Raw genomic sequence first — 17,058 nt, forward strand, 5'->3', positions numbered from 1 at the left:
CACTTCAAAGAGCTCAGCTGAAGGCTGATCAGGAGCCAGGAGCTCCCCTCGGCCTGGTCGGGCGCCCATAGGCTCCGTCACATCCCTGTCCCTGTCCCATCCTGCGTGGTGTGGGGGGGGGCCTGACCCCTGCAAACTACATTTCCTGGGCTCACTTGCCAAAGGTTTCCTGGTTTATATGGCCCACAGGACACCCTGCGGGTAGATCAGGCGACAAAGAAGCCAGGGCTCTCCTCCCTGCCTCTTGCTTCAGAGGCCACCGCGGCCGGTGCCTGTGTCACTCCCTGGTGTAAGGTCCCGCGGGCAGCCCTTCTCGTGGTGACCCAGCCTGGAGCCCTGGGAACACCACAGCGGCTCCCTGCTGTTGCCAATCTCAGGGTTGCCAAACTCTCCCGTTTGTCCTTTCAGCTCTCTGGGGACCTTCTCAACTCACGCCCTCACGTCAGATGCCCGCTGGGGAGTCGTCTGCCCGACTTGACCTGGGTGTGCTTCTCTTCGCTGCCCTCTGTGTTCCTCGGCCAGACCACAAAGACACCACACACCGAGTGCAGGTTGGAGGCTGTTTCTTTATACAAAGGTAATCGACACTATGGATCCGGAAGCAGGCTGCTGTGGCTCACGCTGGCCCGGCTCACCACTTCCGGGGCAGAAGTCTGGGTGTGGGGCGGGGGGGTCACCGCAAGGGAGGAACACCGCACAGGCCTGGGGACTGGTGAGCACACCAGCCGGGAGCTCCCAAAGGGCACGCGCAGTCACACGAACACGGCATAACCACGAGCACGACGTACGAGGACAGGAGGGAAACGGAAAGCTGAAACGAGTCACTGACCGCCAATGCCCTCTTCTCCCAGGTGTCCTGTGGGGGGCGGGACAGTGGGTGGGCGGGGCCTGGGCCTGGAGCCAAGCGCCCCAGCTGTGCCACTACAAGGCCACGTGACCTCACTGCACGCTTTCTGCATCTGTAAACTGGGGACGACAAGCTGTACTTCACCAAGTTGTCATGAGGATGAATGAGAATGAAATAGAGACACATCAAAATACTCAACACAGAGCCTGGCACATAGAGGTGTTCAGTAAGTAACTTTTTGTCAAGAACATCTCAGCTCAGAGAGGACCTTCCTCGGAAGGCCGAGATGGGAGATCGCTTCCCTGGAAACTCTCTCTCAGGGGATCAGGACCCTTGAGCACTCCTTGGAGCCTGTAGTCGCTGAACTGGCCAGGGCCCCGGAATGCACTGTGCCGGGGCAGTTGAGGGGGGCGGGAGGCTGGACCCCCAGGGAGGCACCCGCAGAAGCCGGGTAGACACCAGAGGAGCTGGGAACTGTGCCAAAATGGTTCTGCACGTAACACAGGCCGGACGTGGGCTGGTACGGAGGCAGGCTGGCCGTGTGCCCAGGGACCCAGGATGGCCAGGGGGCCAGTTTCTGGCCACTGGTGTGCTGCATCTGGGCCACAGGGTGGTTCGGGGCCAGGTGAGGGTGGCCGCTCTGTGTGGGGTAGGAGCCAGGCACAGGGTTCAGCCTGGAAAGGAACAGAGAGGAAATGGTCACTCAGCCACTCATGCCGGGGCACGCAGGCGCGAAGCGTCGGTCACTATACTGCTTTCTATTACAACGTGCTGTGGACGGTTCCTATAACCAGCTGTAAAAGTGCCAAGTGGGGAGGAAGGTCAATCTCAACTGGACAGAAAACATATGCCCAGAGGGGGCAGGGCCCATTCACGGTCCTGCAGTAAGTCAGCAGGAAGAAGGGGTATCGGGCCCATGCCTGAGACACCCTGAGGTGTAAGAGCAGCTTGCAAACTGGATGGACCGGATGGAGATGGGGACAGATCACAGCAGTCAGTTTGTGGTCGGCTCAGCAACTGGACCCAGAGAGAATGGATCCACCTCTGTGGGAGGGAGGAGGGGAAGGCTCTAACGGGTAACACAGGGCTTGGGCCCAGGCCTTGTCTGCTGGGAAATATTCTACCTACGTCTTCAGGAATAAAGACTCACAACTCAAAGTCCTGGCAGGCAGGAACCGACATGACAGACGTGGGGAGCTATCTGTGCTGAGGCTGGAGACCCCACCACAGACGCGTGCGGCTGGGGCCACAAAGGGGGACACATTCTACGGGTTTTAGCCTGTGACCTTCGTGCAGAGTTCCAAATATGAAGAACAAATGTCAACACCACTGATACCTGTGTTAGGTAACTAGACTAAACCTGTATACATTTCAATTCAAACCTAAGCTTACAAATCAGCTGCTTCAGTACAGATACAGGACGCTTAACAGCACCTCTGGCATTTTAAAAATATAGAGGTTTTGCCGATAAGAAACTTGGCAAGAGCCTCCAAGGAGGCAAGGCTGTCCGGGCAGTCAGGTCCGCTGCCGAAACAAACACGCGTGTTCTAATACTACCTGTGTCCCATTGTCAGGTCATCCGAAACATCACGTTCTGTTCCGGGTGCCTACAGCAGGCCAGGATAACGAGGGATCGAGCACCACGCCATGCAAGGGACACAGAAGGAGCTGAGAGGGTCACCATGGCCCCTGGCCAGATCAGCGCGTCATGAAGCAGGATCACCCGGCACCACGGTGTCACAGTTACAGAGAAGTAACTGCGATTCAGCGTGGAAGACCTTTCTCATTAGGGGCTGCCTTGGAGAGCCAGCCCCCAGCCGCCAGGGGTGAACATCGTCAGCTGTCTTAGGGGGGATTCCTTCACGGGAGAGGGCGAGGGAGAGAGCATTTGCAAACGTGGACCCTTAAGTTCTCTCTAGATTCTGTGAGAACAGCAATTAAGAGCCAAAAAGCTACAAGACACCTAATTCTAAATTTAAACACTTCCCACCCATTTAGACTCCAGGAATTACTTGCCTGAAACAAAATGGGTGAGTGTGCGTTTCTATTTCTCCCAGTACCCGTCCCTGCCTTTAAGAAATGGTCAGAGTGGGGAATTCCCTGGCGGTCCAGTGGTTAGGACTCAGCGCTTTCACTGTGGGGACCTGGGGTCGATCCCTGGTCAGAGAACTAAGATCATCCTGCAAGCCATGCGGCCTGGTGAAAAAAATAAAAATAAAAAAGAAATGGTCAGAGGGGGGAATTCCCTGGCGGTCCAGTGGTTAGGACTCAGCGCTTTCACTGTGGGGACCTGGGTTCGATCCCTGGTCAGAGAACTAAGATCATCCTGCAAGCCATGCGGCCTGGTGAAAAAAATAAAAATAAAAAAGAAATGGTCAGAGGGTTCTGAGCTGCTGAAGGCTGGAGTGTCCACCTCCTAAAATAAAGTACAAGGAGCAGACTCCAATTCAGCCAAAGTCCTGCCTCCAGGGCAGCGCAGGGGCAAGATGTACTGCACAGCTGAAGCAGAAAAGGGCCACTGACAAAGCACCTTGACTTTGTGCTCAATCCGTTCTTTGGGAGGGACTTGAAGGAAAGGAAACCTCCTCCATTGTGAACTCTCAGCATCGGCAAAAACCAGTGGAGGCCACCCGAGGCCGGCAGTGTGCGCCCCAGCGACAGGGAGTCAGGAGGACCCGGAAGCAGGAGCCCCTGGCTCTAGACTGGGCTCTTCTGACTCTGTGTTACCTGGAGACAGACTCTTGTCCCCTTTGGGCCCTCTCTCTGAAAGGAGGGAGTCAGGCTACGTGAGCTCTGGTGGCTTGCCCAGGACTTTCCATTGAGAGTTAACGTGCCTGGACTGGAAAACAGTAACCTTCGCCTTCTCCAGCCAGGTGGCCAAGAAAACCCTCTCAGGTTCGGGCTGTGCCACCTCCTAAGGCTCCCAGTCAGCTGCGTGGACTGTGCTTCTTACCAGCGTCACACGCAGGAGCCCAATCCCACCTGCACAGGGTGCTTGTCGGCGCTGAGGGCTGTTAATGCCACTGGATGGGGCCACAAGTCACTCGGGATTATGCTCAAGAGCCCCTTCCTGCTCAGTCCCTACTTCAGATGCAGCTGGGCAGACGCTAGGGTGCTCGGGAGAAATCTGTGCTCAGATTTTTTTGGGCCCAAGCTGCCCACACCCTCTTGCCTATTCCCCAGGACAGCGAACGAGTCACATCCTCGAGAGGCCCAGGAATTGCTTTAGGAATAAAGCACAGAGTTCTATAACTTACTTCCGGCTTTGGGCTGCCCTTCTTTCAGCTGAAGAGCCGGAGATGTACTTGAACATCGAAATCTTCCTCATCAGGCTGAAGGGGAACTTCTGGTCGAGCTTCAGTGCAACTCGCTCTGGGAGGTCGATGGAGTAGCAGTAGGTGAAGCCATCTGAGGTTGGCATATTAAGGAAAACTGGAGGCAGCTAAAGGGAGGAGGGCTGAACGCTCCTCATAGGACACAGGTGCCCACATTGATTGTGCAGGGGAGTTAAGTGCTTATCCCACCATAATATCTGACTGGAGTTTCAAGCTCAGGGGAGACCAAGAGTTGAGTTTCTATGCCCTGTACCTCAGAGGGAACATGACCCAGCAACAGGAGAGGGCAGACAGGTGCTAACATTTCACCTTCCCCTAGACACACCCATCCTGTCTCCTGAGCCCCTCTGGCCCCTTCAATCACAGTCAGAAGCCAGCACACATCTCTGTCTTTCCAGTGGGATGAAGCAGGAGGCTATCCTAATACCCTCTGGGAGGACTGACATCTTCTTGTACTTTGTCCCAACTAGGAGGAACCTTGTCTCAACGTGACCAACTGAGCTTCCTGTGGGCCTCTGTGGCAGCCCTGGGAGGTCCCAGGGATGTGATGGTACTCTGGTCATCTGACCTGTGTCAGCCCATCACTGCCTAGACAGCCAAAGAGTCAGCCTTTATCCAACCATCCACCCGTCCTCTCGCCAAATATTCATTGAACATCTAGTATGTACCAAGTACTGGGGTAGAATAAGTGGCCACGAGCAAAAGCTTATCTATGGATGACCACGCTGGGGACCTTAAGCTAGCCTAGGTAGATCTGAGAAATTTTTCTCTAAGGATGTGATGAGGATGTTGAAGCCTAAATTGTGAGTAGCAATAGCTAGAAGAGGGGTGCTGGCAGACAGAAGACTGTACAGAAGCACCAAAAGAACACTGTTCCTCGCGGCAGTGTTCTTAACTAGAATACTACTGGCGAGATAATTCTCTGCTGGGCTAGACTGTTCCACTCATTATAGGACATTTAGCATTCCTGGCCACCAGCCACCAAATGGTAGTAGTACCTAGTCATTGTGATAAACAAATACACCCTTGCTATTTCTAAATTCTTTCAGGGATGACAGTATGCTTCCAAATACTGATTCCAGGTGGTAACCAATGCTGTAAGGAAGTCAAAAGTTGTCATGGCTGATGACTTCAGAATGGTCTCAAGAATTTGTTCTGCTTCTGACTCTGATGAAGTAATAATACTAGACTAGTCCTCCCACATATATAACTATAAACCAGGATACAATATTTCACACAATTGTTTTCAGACTTTGGACCACAAACACTACCAAACTGTGATACCTAAGAAAAGGGAAACAAATTAAGTGAGCCTCAAGATCAAGCTGGCTTTCTGCCTGGAGGCACTTTCTAAACCACAGCACAGGAATGGGAATCCAAGTATCATTCCAACTTTAGTATATGTGCTGCCAAAGCGAGCACGGGGAATCCAAGCAGAGTACAGTATTTTTTCCTGAGCCGGAGAGACAAAGAGTTCAGGGAGGAAAAAATGCCTGGGATTTACAGGTCAGTAATGGAGAGGAGGGAGAAGCAGCTCCTCCTCTTCTTCTGGATGGGGCCACAAGTCCCTTGGGCCCGAAGAGGTTCCCCGAGTCTTTAGCTAAACACTAATGTAGACGTACATAGGCTGAGACTCCTCCAGTCAGGCAAAGAACAGCTACTGAAGAAACAACAACTATCAAAGAGCTGTAAGATTAACAACTCCTGGAGCTCCCACAGGACAGGGACATGCTCAAGTTCTAACCAGAGTAAAGAGACTTCACTGAACACCCAGGACATTCAGAAGAGACCCCCAAAAGGCAATGCCTTAACAAGTAAATTAACTACCTATTAGGAAAATAAATACTCTTTAAAGGAAGACAACAATATTCACCCCTTGATAACACAGTATTCACAATGTTTATCAAAAAATAAAAAATTACAAGACAAGGGACAAAGCAAGAAAATAGGGTCCATAATCAAGAGGAAAAACAGTCAAAAGAAACAGGTCCAGAAAGGACAAAGATGATGGTATTAAGAGACAAGTATTTTAAAACAGCTATTATAAATGTGTAAGTGAATGTGTTTAAAGGAAAACATAAACATAACAAACAGATAAAGAATCGCAATACAGAAATGAAAACCACAAAGAAGAACCTCTTGAACTGAAATATACAACACAAGGAATGAAAAACTAACTGGGTAGGTTTAACAGCAGAGTAGACGCTGCGGAAGATGAGACTGCTGAACTTGAAGGCAGTGGGATAGAAATTATCCAAACTGAAATGTAGAAGGGAAAAAAGGCAAAAATTAAAAAAAAACACAAACAGCCTTAGTGACCCACTGAACAATACCATGTAGCTTATATATATGTAATTGGTAACCCACAAGGAGAAGAGAAAAGAGGATAGAAAAAAAAATACTTCAAGGCATAATGACGATAATTTTTTTAGACTTGATGAAAATTCTAAACTCACACATCCAAGATCAACAAACTCCAAGTAAATAAGGTAAACACAAAAACACCACCTCAAGGCACAAGATAATAGCTAAAAACCAATGATGAAAAAATTGTGACATGAGCCAGAGAAAAACAATGAATTATACAGGGAAACAATAAAAATGATTACTGATTTCTTATCAGAAACAATACAAATCAGAAGTAATGCAAGGACATCTTCAGAAGTGAAAGGAGATCATAGAAGGCTAGAATTCTATATTTAGAGAACTAAAGGCATTTTCAAAGAACCAAAGATGGAGAGAATTTTTCACCAGCATACCTACTGTAATGTTAAAGGAAGTTCTTTAGGCTAAAGGAAAATGATACCAGATGGGAATTTGGATCTACACAAAAGAATGAAGAAAAATAAAGATGATAAATACATGAGTAAGTGTTGCTTTTTAAAAAAATATAATTGACTGTTTAAAGAGTAGCAAGAGAAGCAGCAATGTATTGTGAGGTTTACAACATACGCAGAAGTAAAACACATAACAACAGTAACATAAAGGACGGAAAGGAGGAAAACAGAAATACAATGGAATAAGATTCTTACATACAAAGTGGTATACTATCTGAATGTAGCCTGTGATAAACTAAAAATGCATATTTAAACTCTAGAGCAACCACTAAAAAATAAAACAAAGAGGCATGGTTAATAAGCAAAGAAGATAAAATGAAATACTAAAAAGAAAAATGCAATTGAAGGCAGGAAAAGAGGTAAAAAGGAACAAAGAACATTTGAGACAAAGAGAACACAAAAAGCTAGCTGGTAGACTTAACCCCACCATATCAATAATTACACTAAATGCAAATGGGCTAAACAAGCCTTTAAAAGGCAGACTGTCAGATAGAGAACCACCTATATGCTATCTACAAGAAAGATGCTTTAAATGTAGACATAAACATGTTAAAAATATAAGGATGGGAAAATATATACCTTGTAAATCCTAATTCTAAGAAAGGAGAAAGCTGGAATAAGTAAATTAATATCAGACAATGAAGAATTTAGGGCAAAGAATATTACCAGAGATTTAAAGGGTCAATTTCGTAACAGTAAAGGGTAAATTCATTAAGATGATATAACAATCCCAAATGTGTATGTATCCAATAAACGGAACTTCAAAAACACTTGAAGCCAAAAACTGATAAGAAGTGAAAGCAAAAAAGAGAGATCTACAGTATTAGCTGGAGATGTCAACAGTGTTCTCCCAGTAATCAATATAATAACTATAAGGATATAGAAGATTTGAACAATACAATACCTTGACCTAACTGACATATACTGAACACTATACCCACCAATTGCAGAATGCACATTTCTTTCAAGTACACACAGAATACTCACCTAGATGTAACAAATGCTGGGCCAGAAATAATTTTAAAGGACTGTAATCTTACAAAGAATTTTCTCTGACCACATGAAATAAAATAAGAAATCAATAACAAAAAGAAATATGGAAATCACCAAATATTTAGAAATTAAGCAACTCCCTTATAAATAACTCTTGGATCAAAAAAGAAATCCCAAGGAAAATTAGAAAATACTTTTAACTGAGTGATAATGAAAACACAACATATCAAAATTTGTGGGATACAGCTAAAGTAGGGCTTACATGGGGAGTGTATAGCTTTAAATTTTCATGTTAGGAAAAAAAGTTTAAAACCAATGAAATTAAACTAGAATTTAAAAATAAGATACATAAGAACAATGTTATCAATGTGGATTTATACACTACCCACACTAACAGTTCATAGAATCACAAATTGTAAGATATGTCAGGAATGCACCTTGTCCAACTCCAAACACTACCATTCTGATGTTTAAAGAAAACCCACTTTGTATTTTAGAATACTTTCCCCTAATTGCCAGAATATTTATACAAGGAATATGAGGCTTATCCTAAGTTTTTAACTACCCATATGGTAAAAGCCTACCATAAAAAAAATTTTTTTTTTCTTCTGAGAAATAGATTAAGCCAAACAAAAACAAACAAACCTGTTTCCTATTCCTTTCATGGAACATCTCCAGCCCATGGGTAGTTCAGGTTCCTCCAATAAAAAAAATTAGTCAAATGTAGGTTTACACCTTGGAAAAAATCAATACAGAATATTTTACTAACTGGCAGTGCTGAGCCAGTGTGAGGAGTGAGCTGTGGTGATCTTTTCCAGATGAGAAAACTCTGGCCTAAAGAAGGGAAGTGACCTGCCCAAGGCCACACGGTTTTCAAAGCTGAAGCTAGCACACAGATTACCTACATCTGAGCTCACAGCTCTATCTACTTGACACCCCCAGGCCCTACAACTTGGTTCACCCTTTGGCATGTCATTGTTCTACAGTTACCTTCTAGGAAGGATACATGTTAGCCCAATTCCAAGTCCACAGACGTTACTGAGGAAAGAGGTCTGGGGAATGAGCCAGGAGGCACAGAGCAGAAGCCATGGCACCAGCATCGAGGGCACAACCATGCCAAACACCAGGGCCCTCCGCATCCGAGAGCGGACGGAATTGACTCCCAGCATGGCAAAAGCCACTGGGGTGAAACCTCTGGCATCCTCTACCTCCCCCAGCTTTGACAGCGATGACACAGCTTCAAAAGACAGGAAGATGATGGCGCAGATGATGGCGAAGATCACGGTGAAGAAGCAGTGGCGGACGGTGCCCACGGTTCTCTCAAAATTGCCAGCAAAGCGCCAAATGATGATGGCACCGCAGAGCAGGGAGACTGGATTCTCATAGACAAAGATGTAAGTCACCAGCCTGTAAACTGCAGAGGGAACTGAGTTAGAGGCCCAATGGTGGGTTGTTCCAAGAAGGGAAAGCCAGGTTACAACCCACCTAGGAAACGGGGAGTAGCTGGCTCTCATTGCCAGTGAAAATCAGCCCGGAGCCAGTGGGATAAGCAGAGGGAGGCAACAACGAAGGACCCAGGACTCAAAGTAGAGGCGTGGATGTCTAATCTTTGCTCTTTCCCAGACCTGGAGCAAGTCTTATCTGTGACTGGCTTCCACGTGGGGAAAAAAATAACACTTTTTAGCATGGGATGGTCTTTAAATTTGTAATGTGCTTTATAATCCTTTTTTAGGTTTTAATACTGACCTATCTCACCGGGCAGTTTGAGGGTTAATTAATTGTAACGGCTTCAGGTGGATTGAGTGGGTGTCACTTAACACTCTTTGTGCCCGTCTCCTCGGCTGTAATCCTGACCTCTCCTTCCATAGTGGCTGTTCAGAGGAAGAAAAAAGGGACCATGAATTATTTTGCACCTGTAAAGATTAGAAAACTATCACTGATAATGTAGATACAAAACTCAGAAGTCTTTCTTGAAAGTGCTGATCTAGTCTTCAAGGCAGAGCCACGCTTTATATGCAATAAGACAGCAAAGAATCTCACTTTTATTTTTCTAGAACCAGTCCTCTCTCTTATGTACTTTTACATCCCCACAGGTCAAAATACTAAACTGGAGGAGGGGGACTGGTGAAGTGGCAGTAACATTGGTCTTGGGAGCCTAAAGGCTTGGAGTGGAATCTTGGCTCTATCACATCCAGGCCGGTTGAGCTCAGTCAAGTCACAGGCCCTATCGGCTTCAGTTCTCTCTTTGTATAATAACAGGCATACACTCGAGGCCCTCAAAGGTCTCTTACGTGTCTAATACTCACATTGCCTGTGAGCCCCAGAGAAGCCGTGAAGTAAAGAAAAAAAAAGGGAGCTCAGTTTAGGCTGGCATTTTGCATCTGTCTCTGAAGACAGATGTGCTGTGTGTACCTCAGGTGGGGTTGGGAGGGACCAGTTTTAGATTTGAGCAGGGAGGCAGGCTATGAACCATGTACCTCAGTCAGGCCATCTCTGTAAGGCTTCATTATCTGAAGAGTACTTCATTGCTTGCTGAGTACTTCTGACACTGAAATCCCAAGTATAAATGTGAAGATTCTAGAAGCAATTCTATATAATTTGGGGATCATAACCCCCAAGGTTCCAGTCCCAACACATCACACGATAAAAAGAAAAATCTGGGTTCCTGTGTCAATTATATAACTCAATAGCTCTGCGAGTCTTCGCATTAAGCCTCAGTTTCATCTAAATAATGGGCAACAATAAAGCCTACATTACGTCATGGGATCACCGTGAGTATTAAATGAGATTAATGCATGTGAATGTGCTTTGTAAAACAACAAGTCATACAAATTTCCCATTTTCCTCCCCAGAAAAGAATGGGGAAGAAACAGAGACTAAGAACATCTTTTATGAGCCGATGTTTATACTTAATTGGTCTGCAAAATCTCTCACCCTCCCCGAGAAAACAAACACCTCTCCCAAAGGTACAAGATACCCCCTCCCGCCATGAGCAGGGAATCGGAGTGAGGATTAAGATAAAAACGAAGAAGCACAATAAATTCTAAACCCCAGGAAGCCAGGATCTTATAGGGGTGGCCACAGATAAAGCTCAAGTGTCTTGACGAAGGCGAAAGAAAAAAATTTTTCAGTGGGGGGTTGGGCCCTTAAAGCAGACATAGGTGTGAATGTGACAAGGGAAGGGAACATAAAAATCCTCCTTGGTGATGATGGAGCAGGGGTGAATGAAACCTATTTGCTACGAATGGATATGGGGGCCTTGACCAGTCGGATGGCGACAGGGAAGGGAACAAATCTGGGTAGGGAAGCATTACAGTGGTGACGAAGATGGGGCTCTGCACAAAGACGTGGAATATGGGGCTGGTCTTCCAGGTGGGCAGAATAATGATGCGGACGGAGGCGGGGTGACGCGGATGCTGGGAGGCCAGAGCCCAGGGCCTGGCGAGGTCGGAGGAAAAGGGCTGGCACCCGGGGCCCGGTCCCGTCCTGCTCACCTTGCCAGTTGCGCAGTGCCTCGGACCGCAGCGAGAGGCCCGAGGGCGCCAGGGGAGGCTGCAACAGAAACAGGCGAGGCCCAGACACCAGCAGCGAGAGCAGCGCGGTGAAGAAGGTGGCGGATGGCACCTCGGGCCACAAGGACCAGCTCCGGTACCCGGGCTCCGAGACCGCCATGGCCGCCAAGGCTCCCGCTCCCCTAGGCGGCTCCGGCAGGTTCTCGGCTCCTTCCGCCTCCTTGCGGCTGTCTCCCATGGCAACAGCGGAGGAGGTGGCCGGAAGCCCCGCCTCCCCGACGCCCCGCCCCGTGCAGAGTTGCCCAATCCGGTCGCGCTGGCCAGTCTCCCCCGCGCGTAGGACAGCGCCCTCTGGCGGCAGCACCCCCCTTTTCTGTGTTTACCCCCATTATACCCATGAAGAAACTGATGTCAGGGTAATGCAGTTAAATGGCAAAGACAATTAGAACTCAGGTTCCCCCCAGTTGCTATGGCCTGGAATTGGCTACTGGCAAGGTGCCTGGGTTAGAGAAACAGGGGTGGGAGAGGAAGGAGGGATTCTACTGAAGTCCCCGAAGGGATGTAATGTAGCAACAGTGATAACCAAGGTCTATTTCAGCCCTTAAAGTCTGAAAAGCACTTTCACCAGAGAACAGCTGTTTAAAGTAGCCAACTGGAATATGGTTTCCCTGATTACAGATACTTTGGAAGGTGACTTGCCCAAGGTCACAAGTGGGAAGCAGTATGACTAGGATCTGAATTCCTGTTTGCTAGGCCCCGATTTTCTTCCCTTTTCACTACTTCCCTCTAATATCCTGCCTACTGCTACATGTATGTAAATTCGACTACTGAAAAATAAACAAATGCTTCACTGTCTGTGCTGGACATTCAGATCCGTTCCCAGCCCTAGTCTGCCCCCCTCAGTAGTTCTGGCAATGTCTGTGTGCCCATGAACCTCAGGAAGAGAACCTAAGATTCTTTTCGTCTTTTGTGTTTAGTACTAAAATATAACCATGTAATTTTCTGGATATAAATATACAGCAATGGGACATATTTCAATGAATGCTATGTATATTTAAACTAATGCTGCTCATGACGCAGCAGTGGGCATGAAAATTAAGGTTTTACTCAACAGGAAGCAAAACGGGAATCAGAAGTGTGGTGGAGCAGCTAAAAATAGCGAGTGGGGACTTGGGCTGCTGGAACCAAAGTCTGGGCCTTGGAAAGAGGAAGGGGGTGATGGTCCCATCTCCTCTGTGCCCATCAGACCACTCCAGGAGTTCTGGGTCTACTTTCAGACATATATTCTGAAAAAGGATGTAGAAAATTAGAGCTTGTCCAACACAAAGTGGCTAGGACTGGGAGGAAAGGGGGAAATTTCAAATCATATCTTGATGAGGGACAATTAAAGGGACCAGGGAGACTTCCGTGGAGAAGCTTCAGTGGTCCAGACCACTGGCTCTAACTATGTGAAGGGCTTTCCTGAAGAGGGGGAGTAGACTTATCCTGTGTTACTCCAGAGGGGAGACCTGGAAATGATAGGGCGACACACTTGACTTAAGAAAGAACTTTCTGACTTCCCTGGTAGTGCAGTGGTTAAGAATCCGCCTGCTGATGCACAGGACAAGGGTTCGAGCCCTGGTCCAGAAGATCCCACATGCCACAGAGCAACTAAGCCTGTGCACCACAACTACTGAGCCTGTGCTCTAGAGCCTGTGAGCCGCAACTACTGAGCCTGAGTGCCACAACTACTGAAGCCCACGCACCGCAGCAAGAGAAGCCACCGCAATAAGAAGCCCATGCACCACAACAAAGACTAGCCCCTGCTCACCGCAACTAGAGAGAAAGCCCGTGTGCAGCAACGAAGACCCAATGCAGCCAAAAAATAATAAATAGATAAGTAAATTTTTTAAAAAAAGAAAGAACTTTCTGACAGTTTGGATTGTCTATCCGTGGCATGAGCTGCCTTAATGGGTAGTGAGCTCCCTGTGACTACAATGTGCAAACAGAGGCAATCTGGGGACTTGATGAGAAAACTGAAGTGATTCAAGCATCAGTTTGGAGGTGGAACTAGATGCCTTTTAAAATCTTTTTGGACCTTCAGTTCTAAGACTCCATAAACAAACAAACGCATATGGAGTGTTGATACATTCGCCACTTACCGGGGGGTTGGGGATAATTGCATTTGGATTCCTGGCAGGATGAGAGTTGTGGTGACATCACATATCCTACAGCCAAGGGCTGTGTAGTCTAATGCAGGGAGCACCCAATGGTCTCCCTTCTCTCTGATTCTGCCTCCCTCTTCTCATTTTTTCCAATTATGCCCCCAGAAAACCCCAAGACCTTCTCTTCAGCTCAAGGGACAGAGGACTGTCACGAGCAAAGCAGAGCCTTCTTCAGCAGATGGGCGTAGGAAGGGGACAACCCAGTACCATGAATCTTTTTTGTCCTGTCTTTTCACTCTTGGTCTGCAAACATTTCCAGGCCTCAGATGTGCTACCTGGAGATGCCTTTGTTTACGGTTCCACCAAGCATCCTCCTCCTTGGAGAGCGTCTAGTTTTCCACATGCCAGACTTGGAGGCTGGGGGACAGGTGACTTCTCAGGGGGCACACATACCAGTGTGGACATTTCTAGATGAAACCCACGAGCAATGCTGTCCATGTCCAAATCCCCAGATTCTATGTATATGCTACCTTATGTAGCAAAAGGGACTTTGTGGGTATGATTAAGTTAAAGATCTTGAGACGGGAAGATTATCCTGGATTATCTGAGTGGGCCTAATGGAATTGTGAAGGTCCTTTTAAGGCAACAGGAGGGTCAGAGGGAGAGACAGCAATGTGATGACAGAAGCAGAGGGTGGAGCTATGAGGCTTGAAAATGGAGGTGGGGGCCACGAGTCAAGGAATGAAGGTACCGCTAGAGGCTGGAAAAGGCTAGGAAACAAATTCTCCCTTAGATCCTCCAGAAGGAACACAGTTCTGCTGACACCTTGCAGTAGCCCTGTAAAGCCCGTTTCAGACGTCTAGCCTCCAGAACTGTAAGGTTATAAATGCATGTGGGTTTCTTTCCCAATGTTTTTTCATTGTGGGAAAGTACACACCACATTTACTATCTTAACCACTTTTTTTTTTTTTTTTGCGGTAGGCGGGCCTCTCACTGTTGTGGCCTCTCCCGTTGCGGAGCACAGGCTCTGGATGCGCAGGCTCAGCGGCCATGGCTCACGGGCCCAGCCGCTCCACGGCACGTGGGATCTTCCCGGACCGGGGCACGAACCCGTGTCCCCTGCATCGGCAGGGGGGGGCTCCACCACCCCCCCCCCCCGGGAGACCCCTCTTTAACAATTTTTTTTTTTTTTTTTTTTTTTTTGTGGTACGTGGGCCTCTCACTGTTGTGGCCTCTCCTGTTGCGGAGCACAGGCTCCGGACACACAGGCTCAGCGGCCATGGCTCATGGGCCCAGCCGCTCCGCGGCATGTGGGATCTTCCCGGCCCGGGGCACGAACCCGTGTCCCCTGCATCGGCAGGCGGACTCTCAACCACTGCGCCACCAGGGAAGCCCTATCTTAACCATTTTTAAGTGTACAGTTCAGTAGTGTTAAGTGCATTCGTAATGTGCAACCATCAACACCATCCATCTCTGTAATTCTTTGGATCTTGTACACACTAAATGATAACTCCCCACTCCCTACTCGCCCCAGTCCCTGGCAACCACTATGTGTCTTTCTGTCTATGAATTTGACCACTCTAGGTGCCCCATATAAGTGGAATCATGCAGTGTTTGGCTTTTTGTGACTGGCTTCTTTCACTTAGCATAATGCCCTCAAGGCTTATCCATGTTGTAGCAGGTGTCACAATGTGCTTCCTTTTTAAGGCTGCATAATATTCCATTGTATGGATGGACCACACGTTCTTTATCCATTCATCTGTTGATGGACACTTGGGTTGTTTCCACCTTTTAGCTATTGTGAATAATGCTGCTCTTTGAGACTTAGCTTTCAATTCTTTGGGGTATATACCCAGAAGTAAGATTGCTGGATCATATGGTCATGCTATTTTTAATTTTTTTAGGAGTCTCCATACTGTTTTACAGTGGCTGCACCATTTTACATTCCATCCAACAATGCACAAGGGTTCCAATTTCTCCACATCCTTGTCAACACTTGTTATTTTCTGTTTCTTGGATAGTAACCATCCTAATGGGTGCGAAGTGGTAATTTGTATTGTCTTAAGCCACTACGTTTTTTTTTTAAATTTTATTGATTGATTTTTGGCTGCATTGGGTCTTCATTGCTTTGCGTGGGCTTTCTCTAGTTGCGGTGAGCAGGGGCTATTCCTTGATGCGGTGCGAGGGCTTCTCATTATTGAAGCCACTAAGTTTGTAGTAATTTGTTATGACAACGATAAGAAATGAATTCATTCCCTCACTCACTACACTGGTCTCTGTTTTTCAAACAAGCCAAGGTCGTTCTCACTTCAGGGCCTTTGCACATGCTCTTTCATATGCTGAAATGCTCTCCTGGCTCTTAGTATAGTGGCCACGTTCTTAGCCATCAGGTCTCCGGCTCAGATGCTGCTCCTCATAAGGGCCTTCCCAGGTCACTTGTTCCTGTTACTTCTTTCAGTGCACTCCCCTGTTTGTGTCTTTACTTATCTAGCTGTCACTCTTACTAGACTACAAGCTCCCTGAGGGCAGGGACCTGCCATATCCCAGCACTTAGGATAGAGCCTGGCACACAGTTGGTACCCAGAAATACTTGTTTAGTCCCTGCTCTCCACAGCTGGTGTCTCTGGTGTGGGGAAGGAAAGGCTGTGGAGGGTTTGAGGAGGTGCTAAACAAACACCAGCTGTCTCACTTCGCACAGCTGAGGCAGCACTGGGACCAGTGCCAACCACCCAACTTGATGGGGCAGGGGTGTTCCTGGATTTACCACCCCCCACCCCCAGTGCACGTCTGCAGAAGGTACAGGATGACCGAAGGGCTCTGGGGGGCTAGGGGTAGGGTGGGGACTGGACCTCATCCATCCCCAAGGGCAGTTCCAGAGGTGCAGGAGAGCAGGTCCCTCTTGGGCGGACCCCACTGAGCAGCGCTGCTCCTTCCTGGCCCGTAAGTCCCTCTCTTTCCTCCTCATTTCCACCGAGGATGGCAGCGGTGCATAATGACTATTCTTAACTAGTTCCCAACTCCAGCTTCAATAAGCTGCTGTGAAGCCTCCAAGGCACGTCCTTACTGGCCCCTGGTGGACAACCCTGTGTAGGGTTCCTCTAGTCTGTTGGCGAAGAGGCCACGTCCCAGAGCAGAATACTGCCCCCCTGCTAGCTGTCCTGGGAAGCAGCCCACATCTAGACGGATGGTTTTAATTAGGGGACAGCTGAGTAGGTCCAAAATCCTGGATGGCTACCCGCAAAGCAATGTAACTTCAGTCCTCCGTGGCATTCGGGTGCCATGCCATCTCGCCCCAGTTCTCTTTTCCCACACTCATAGCATGGGGTGCACGGCAGCAAGCTCGCTGCCTAAACACACATCCCCCCAGGGAAAGGAATGCCGGTTCCCTGA

The 17,058-nt window shown here is 47.9% G+C and overlaps 1 protein-coding gene across 4 annotated transcripts; it reads right to left on the minus strand.

The window, feature by feature from the left end:
- Positions 1-546: 546 nt before the first annotated feature.
- On the minus strand, positions 547-11,763 carry RHBDD2 (rhomboid domain containing 2). Of its 4 annotated transcripts, none has more exons than XM_024745484.1 (6): positions 11,507-11,644; positions 9,759-9,883; positions 9,498-9,659; positions 9,019-9,426; positions 4,105-4,255; positions 547-1,521 (listed from the first exon to the last, which is right to left on the minus strand). In XM_024745484.1, exons 4-6 carry the CDS (start codon positions 9,179-9,181, stop codon positions 1,164-1,166), a joined length of 672 nt encoding a protein of 223 aa, XP_024601252.1. In that variant the 5' UTR covers positions 9,182-9,426; positions 9,498-9,659; positions 9,759-9,883; positions 11,507-11,644; the 3' UTR covers positions 547-1,163. The 4 variants fall into 4 exon arrangements, with proteins under 4 accessions (XP_024601252.1, XP_024601253.1, XP_024601254.1 ...); XM_024745485.1 differs by having other exon boundaries at positions 9,498-9,663; XM_024745486.1 differs by lacking the exon at positions 9,498-9,659 and having other exon boundaries at positions 11,507-11,725.
- Between the last annotated feature and the right edge of the window lie 5,295 nt (positions 11,764-17,058).

Source organism: Neophocaena asiaeorientalis, unplaced genomic scaffold (assembly GCF_003031525.2).
Source record: "Neophocaena asiaeorientalis asiaeorientalis breed wild unplaced genomic scaffold, Neophocaena_asiaeorientalis_V1.1 scaffold461, whole genome shotgun sequence".
NCBI classification, from domain to species: Eukaryota; Metazoa; Chordata; class Mammalia; order Artiodactyla; family Phocoenidae; genus Neophocaena; species Neophocaena asiaeorientalis.

Coding starts and splice junctions, on each gene's coding strand:
- RHBDD2 (XM_024745487.1), bottom strand. CDS start 11,762: ATGGGAGACAGCCGCAAGGAGGCGGAAGGAGCCGAGAACCTGCCGGAG. Junction 9,427..11,506: donor GGCACTGCGCAACTGGCAAG/GTGAGCAGGACG, acceptor TTCCCTCTGCAG/TTTACAGGCTGGTGACTTAC. Junction 4,256..9,018: donor ACTTGGAATTGGGCTAACAT/GTATCCTTCCTA, acceptor TGCCAACCTCAG/ATGGCTTCACCTACTGCTAC.